Here is a 7,500-nt window from a genome sequence, read left to right on the forward strand (position 1 = left end):
CGCAATGTAAACTTCTCAAAATAGAAGAATCATACGTTAACACACAATAATAAAAAAAACACGAAAAAAAAAAAAAAATACCGGCAAAGAAAATGGAATTAGGATGGAAGAAATTAGCGCACGAATGTTAAGAAAGAAAATGGGAGCAGTGCGTGGCACGGATTACTATGCTAAAGTTAAAAAGGAAGGTAGAGTAAGAGAATCTCACCCTAACGCTACGCAGATGGTTTTGGCCTCTTACAATGGATTTATACCATAAAAACTCTAGTTAGATATTTTTAATACTGTAATGCATATCCTGGTTCAGTATCATAACTTTATAATAGTATATGACCATTGATTTTATGCTTAAAAGGTTGATATGGAAGGATGTGTGGGAAATATGTTGCATATTTTGAATAACACTGTTAATAATGAGCCCAAAACAAATTCAGTTTACTTTACTAAATAATAATAATAATAATAATAATAATAATAATAATAATAATAATAATAATAAATCTGAAATACAAATTCTTGTGATGTACAGGGGTTACAGAAACATTTCACCCAGTTGATTATTGATTGTTACGCCTAGTTTTTTTGCCATAACGAAGGTACACAGTTATTGAACTTAGTTCTTCAGTAATATTAATAACAATAAATTACTATTACTAACTATTCCCACCAAGTAGAAAAGTAATACTTACAGGGGACTTTATCGCCGTTTGATGTTATTGAAACATCGGTTTCTGAAGACCCCCCGATGTTAGTTTTGTTAATAAGCTTCTGGATGTGATGCAGACATAATTTAGGGTTGGACTGGGCGAAGACCTTCCCCCTCTCTATCATGAATTCTGGGTCTCTCTCTGTCCAGTTCCAGAGGCTCTGGAGGTTAGCGTTGTCCAGGATTTCCAGAGAATAGCTGTCAAAAGAAAAGGGTAGTTGTGGTGCATGAAGAAGTAATAATAATATAATAATGAAAAATTATTACAAAAAGATAATATTGCTTGGAAATAGATAGTCTGGCCATGTGGCGAGAATGGAAGTCGATAGCTTGGCGAGATGAGAGTATAATTTAAAAGTGTTAGGGGGGAGGAGGGGAGGAACACATAAAAAAAACTGCAGGATAGATTGGGTGGAAAAGTTGTTGGAAAGAAAGGGCCGTTTGAATTCGAAGAGCTAACTGGTGATTTATAAGGTCACAAATATATCCATTCAGCCACAGTGTATAATGCTGTCCTGGTAAATCACTTGTGCAAGGTTCATACCTCGAAAGATAAGGCTTACGATAGGCATATTATAATAATGATACTGCATTATGAGGAAGCGATCTCTTCTGGAAAAAAATATGATAACAAAAATTTCCTCATTGGGGACTTAAACCACTGACTGACCGGTGGTTGACTACTCCAGCCTTACATCCCACACACCCACATAACAAAAAATATTGTAGATTTGTTTTCTCACGTAATAATAATAATAATAATAATAATAATAATAATAATAATAATAATAATAATAATAATAATAATATATGAAGGGAGTAGACCCTCTTTTAAACATGTCTTATTAAAAAGGATGGCTGTATTATGCGAATTTATCTCATAAGGAGGATAGAAAAGACACTATATAAGATAAATTCGCATAATACAGCCATCCTTTTTAATAATAATAATAATAATAATAAATGATCGTAGAGACGGAAAAAGTGCGTATGCAATGCATACACCAGTCATCGTAGTCAACATGGAGTGTCCCCAGAGAACAAACTCAAACAAAAGTCATTGCCCCTTCGATGCTTTCACTGATGAATCGGGGACAAACATCCTAAGCAGAAAGCTCACATAACCCTACTGCTTCATACACCTAAACGGAAAGCCATTGAGTTATGCATGCTCGCACCTCTTCCTCCCGTTCTATCAAGCAGTTAAACTCATTTTTTTTTTTTTTTTTGTCATGGTGTATATGATAAAAATTCATAAGCCTAAATTCGGCAGACCTGTCGGGAATTCAAATCTCCCTGGCGACGATATATATATATATATATATATATATATATATATATATATATATATATATATATATATATATATATATATATATATATATATATATATATATATATATATATTAAATGCTGCAATAACAAAGAAAATGGGACATCTAACGATGTTGCAGTTCTCCAGTATTCATGAGAAAAGACGATCTATATTTATTGGTCTCTCTCTCCTCTCTCTCTCTCTCTCTCTCTCTCTCTCTCGTACAAGCAAACCTATAACTGCACCCTGCAAAACCATCAAAGACACATACTCTCCAAAAATTCCCGTTACTTACTTGCTCCTAATGAAATGTCCTCCTCCAATCCTCTTGAGACTTCGCAGGAAGTTCAGGGAAGTGACGTTGGAGCGGAAGATCTTCACGTATCCCGTCACTTCCTCGATGCTGCTAAGGTTCTCCTCCAGTTCTCTCTCGATGTCTTCTGGATAGGAAAGATTCTTTTGCAACATTTGCTGAGTCGTTAAGGATTAATTAGAGAGGCCTTGTTGGACTCTTACCGCAAGTGCTATGTCCAGTGCGTACTTCCTGTTAAATAATTCCATTTTATTTTTAGTTTTCTGTAAAAGAAAGCTATTGCGATGGCTTTTCCTGTCCGTCCGCACTTTTTCTTTCCACCCTCTGATCTTAAAATCTACTGGGGCTAGAGGGCTGCAAATTGGTTTGCTTACCATGCACCCTCCAATCAGCAAACATATCAAATTGCAGCCCTGTAGCCTCAGTAGTTTTTATTTCATTTAAGGTTAAAGTTAGCCATGATCGTGCGTCTGGCACCGCTATAGGTGCCAACAACGCATGCCACCAACGGGCCGTGGCTGAAAGTTTCATGGGCCGCGGCTGAGAGTTTCATGAACCGTGGCTGAGAGTTACATACAGCATTATACACTGTACAGAAAACTCGATTACGCCCAAGAAACTTCGGCGCATTTTTTACTTGTTTTTCAGGTTCTTTCTCAAAGAGGCTATGCCTAGTGGCTACTGTATAAATCAGAGATGATGTTAAATTTCTAGTTCTCTCAGATAGGCTGTATATAACATTATGCCATTATAACGAATCTTCTCAGATTTCGTTCCCAGAATGTCCCTGTGCAATGCGATCAGATTCCAATCTCTAAGAAAAACTCAATATAATATAAAGTCTTTGTAAGGTATTTCCTCAAAAGTTATGTACATCATATCTTCAAATTACAACTTTTCTCATTTCTCACCCTCTTTCATCGCAACTTGTGTTCGAACAGACCTATACATTATGTAGTTCATTATGGATAAGATATGCCGTGGGGTTTCTCTCTCTCTCTCTCTCTCTCTCTCTCTCTCTCTCTCTCTCTCTCTCTCTCTCTCTCTCTCTCTCTCTCTCTCTCTCTCTCTCTCTCAAGATCGTTTGCAAATGAGAGACATGTATGTTTATCTGAAGACCGCCAGACATAATATCAAAAGAATGCAACTTAACGGACGGGTGAAAGCTGTGAGGCACTTGAAAATGACGTGTTTTTAATAAAATCATGAAATCATCATATATATATATATATATATATATATATATATATATATATATATATATATATATATATATATATAGAGAGAGAGAGAGAGAGAGAGATATATATATACATACATATATATATGCTTATATATAATTATGTATATATACATATATATATATACATATGTATATATAAATATTATATATATATAAATATAGATTATTATTATATATATATATATATATATATATATATATATATATATATATATATATATATATATATATATATATATATATATATATGTAATAAAGCTTTAAGGTGGCATTCTCTTGGACAAAGGTATGTATCATTTTCATGCCATTTGCCTAAATTCTGGTTCCTCCTCATCACGCCATGGTTACCATCGTTGGCAAAAACTCCAGAAGCCAAAAAATCTAGCCTTTGAAGTCGATAATAATATTCGCCATTGCTATTGAAGGTTAACCTTTCATGTCTATAAACATCGCACGTTTAATCATACCTGCGCATTTGATACAAGCGAGCAGTTTCAATCAGATATTTTCATTTCCTCGGGTATATACTGTAGGTCAGCATTATTTGGGTTCTGCATTGGAGGTAAATTCAGATGGCGTTTAGGGCAAGTGTCCTTTACTAGTTGACACCAAGTGGAAATTATGTTAAGCCGTTTGTAGAGTATATTTCTGACTATTAGGCTTCTCATTCAAAATAGTGTTATATGATCTGTTAGGTCTTAGTGAAATGAAGTTGCCCAGTAGATGATTGCTCATTTCCAGTATCTCGTTTGATATAATGTTAGACGACATTTTAGAGGATTTCTTATATTTTTAAAGTTCCCACGTGTGCTGGAACAGGCCTACAAACACGCACACACACATACACAAGAAATATGGGGTTACAAACATGGTTAACAATGTTAAAATCAGAGAATCTGTATCTGTTGATGTCTTCCATTTATAATAACTTTAGTAAAGTTAATCCTTACTCCTTGATTATTTTTTGGGGGGCCTTTTTTTTTGGAGCGAAGGCCAATGAGACTATAATTCTGCTTCTATCCTGAGGTCGGAAAGACTCGATATGTGAGAGAATAGACATAAAAATGCATTAAGGTGTCAAAATGAAGTTGTTTGAAGCTGTGGTCGTCTGTCAGCCCTTAACAACTAATGAAATAAGTGGAAAGTGGGGAGGAATTATATCTCCATTTTATATCCTATCAGCAGCACCGAAGTGAATTATTAAAAGCTCCCTAAATCGAGCCTCCAATTTCGAGGGAACCCGCACAAACGCACAATAAAATAAACAAGGTCAAACTTTTGCATCAGCGGAAATGCAGGTGATGGAGTCAACCGACAAGAGTTAGTCCAGTCTTTATTTATTACTTCTTTTTATTAATCAAGATTTATTGTGGCTAGACGTAAATGGGTTATAACACTTATCTTTATTATCTTACCCATTACTTACATAAAAATTTTTCCTTAGGGCGACTTATGGGATCCTTCCCGCTATTGTCTCGTTGCTTTTCCTTTCATTTTAACCAAAACCTCTGAAACTGCCCAGTTTTCATTTGTGAAAATTATGGATTTTAGAGTCTTCTCGAACACTGGCGTGGTTTCCGTGGGGGGAGTCAACAGTGATAGTCTATGCATCCTTTTGAATAGTATCTATTAACCATCTCTTAGGAATTTCGAGGAATCGCATGTTATTGCTCTTGATATTTCAAAGGCGTCTGGCATGGCATTTAAGCATAAAGCCCTTTTCTCTGTAAATTGCTGTGAGGTTTCTTAACATACATGTGTACATTCCTATTATAGATGGAGGTGCAATGCATTCCATTTCCTTTGATCTCCGCGGTCTTTTCTATCCTCTACTTTTTTTTCAGATCAATTATCAGCTGCAGTTCCTTCCATGCCCTTCATATTCACGTGTAGACATTTCTACACTTGGCAGATCGTCCTCCTTTACTTTTTAACTCTCTTCAGAAGCTTTGTTTGAATATTTGTTGATTTTATGTGATGAAATGAATGTGGGTCTGAATAGTAGCTGCGGGAGGCGTTGAGAAAGTTTTATGCAGTATATCTGAATGCTGCCAAAACCAATTTTTAAATTTTTTTCTATATCATTTCTTTTGATACTCCCTCCATCCTTACAATAATGTATGAGAATTTAGATACTGAACCATTTCGTTCTGTCAGTATTTTCAGCTTGGAAACGAAACAGAATGCCTGGAAAGGATCATTATGGGACAGAATAAACCTAATTTCGGTAAACTAAGCATATTTTCTTAAGCACTAGAAATACTGTTCCCCAGAGCAGCTGCGTCAAATCTGTGGTGGATTCCACTGTCACTGTTTGAAGTAGTATACCCATATCTGGGGAGGTACTTTCTCTATTTCAATTCTTGACGATTTATCATCAAAGACCCTCCCTTTGAAAAATGTCTTGGTTTTCACTTCCATCTTGGATTCATTTTACCTCTGTCGTATGGTAAACCTCCTCTGCTTGTGTTACAGGTATTTTTTTAGACATTGCTCTACTTCCTCCCTCTTATCCTCGATATACACATGCTTAGAGTGAAAGTCACAAATTCAAGGATCAGTCGAGGTTGATTCATCTCTCATACCCTGCACTTCCGGAATATGGCATTCTCTTCCTTCTTCACCGTCTGTTATGTCAGTCAACTATTTTTTTTAGGAAGAAGTAAGTCTGTCTCAAACTGTATTTATTAGAGCTACAACTACTTGTATTGGATCATTAGTGAAACGATGAACTCACCTCCTCCGCTAATGTGAATGGTAAGGCTTCCCTCCACTATTTTGCACGCTCTGAACCACTGGGCTTCCCCGACACTGCGGACAATTTTCCCGTGGCAGTACTTCGGACAGGCTCCTTCTGTGGGAGAAAGGGGTCATTTTGTAACTGACAGTTTCTGGCTAGATGCAGTACCACACAGTACTTTGGTGGCATCTTTTATCGTTATGTTGCTAAATCACCCCCTAAGTGCGCAGTACAAGTGGGAGATAGAAGCCTTGGATGTTCATGTTCCAGCCTGTCGCTGTGTAAGAACCAGTAAAATAAAGAAACTAGGAGAAGTACCTAAGTGGTAAAGGTCACTGATATAAGACTCGAGATTGAGATGGGTTGGGCATATGGTAACGATAAGGGAGGAGTAGGGAGTGAAGAGGCCTTGGGTGGAACTTGTTAAGGATAGAAGGTCGAGATAGAGGCGAAGGATTAGATAGAGTGATGAAGTAAGGGAGGTTCAGAAGAAGAAGGCTTTAGCAAAAGAGGATGCTTTCAACAGATAATTGGAGACAGCGCATCGGTACAACCGATCCCTCAGCTTACAGATGGTGGTGGGGATGAAGAAGTGAAGAAAACGTTTATGGTCGTATGATATTGCCATCGTGAGCAGGAATAATCTCAAGTTTTTGCCCATGTAAAAAAATCTATAGGTAATATAAAAAAAAATACTAGAGGATACCATAAAAATGCTAGCAAGCCATTCCTTTATGGCTTACCAAACAGCATTCAGCCTGATGAAACCAGCATAAAAGTGGTAAGATAAAGAACTTACTCTCGCACGGCTGACATATTGAAACGTTTTGCCAGCCCTCCCGGACGACAGCTTCCCTGTATCCGCTTTGGCATCCCCTGACGCACTCCTGGGTGTCGTTCTTGATGACGTATCCCTCGATGTGGCCCTTGTTGCTCTTAGAATTCTCCGCGCAAAAGGACCACTTTTCGCAACGATAGTCTAGAACCTAGTGAGGGGAAAGGATTGATGATTACGATTCTGCAAAATAATAAAAAATTTGAGACGGTTTTGTATATATATAAATATATATATTTATAATGTATATATATAATGTGTATGTATATATATATATATATATATATATATATATATATATATATATATATATATATATATATATATATATATATATATTATATAATG

General features: G+C 36.3%; 2 protein-coding genes across 4 annotated transcripts in view; one reads left to right on the forward strand and one right to left on the reverse strand.

The window, feature by feature from the left end:
* LOC136847715 (insulin receptor-like) overlaps nt 1–7,500 on the reverse strand; it is a 273,218-nt gene that overhangs the window by 44,016 nt on the left and 221,702 nt on the right. For all 3 annotated transcript variants that reach the window (XM_067119573.1, XM_067119574.1, XM_067119572.1), the window contains 4 exons: nt 7,117–7,303; nt 6,315–6,431; nt 2,317–2,461; nt 690–904 (listed from right to left, as the gene is read on the reverse strand). In XM_067119573.1, the coding sequence (XP_066975674.1) occupies nt 690–904; nt 2,317–2,461; nt 6,315–6,431; nt 7,117–7,303 (664 nt within the window). The remainder of the gene's footprint in view (nt 1–689; nt 905–2,316; nt 2,462–6,314; nt 6,432–7,116; nt 7,304–7,500) is intronic.
* Nucleotides 1–7,500, forward strand: part of LOC136847716 (transient receptor potential channel pyrexia-like) — a 287,431-nt gene that overhangs the window by 11,601 nt on the left and 268,330 nt on the right. The window lies entirely within an intron of this gene.

The sequence above is a fragment of the Macrobrachium rosenbergii genome, chromosome 17 (assembly GCF_040412425.1).
Source record: "Macrobrachium rosenbergii isolate ZJJX-2024 chromosome 17, ASM4041242v1, whole genome shotgun sequence".
NCBI classification, from domain to species: domain Eukaryota; kingdom Metazoa; phylum Arthropoda; class Malacostraca; order Decapoda; family Palaemonidae; genus Macrobrachium; species Macrobrachium rosenbergii.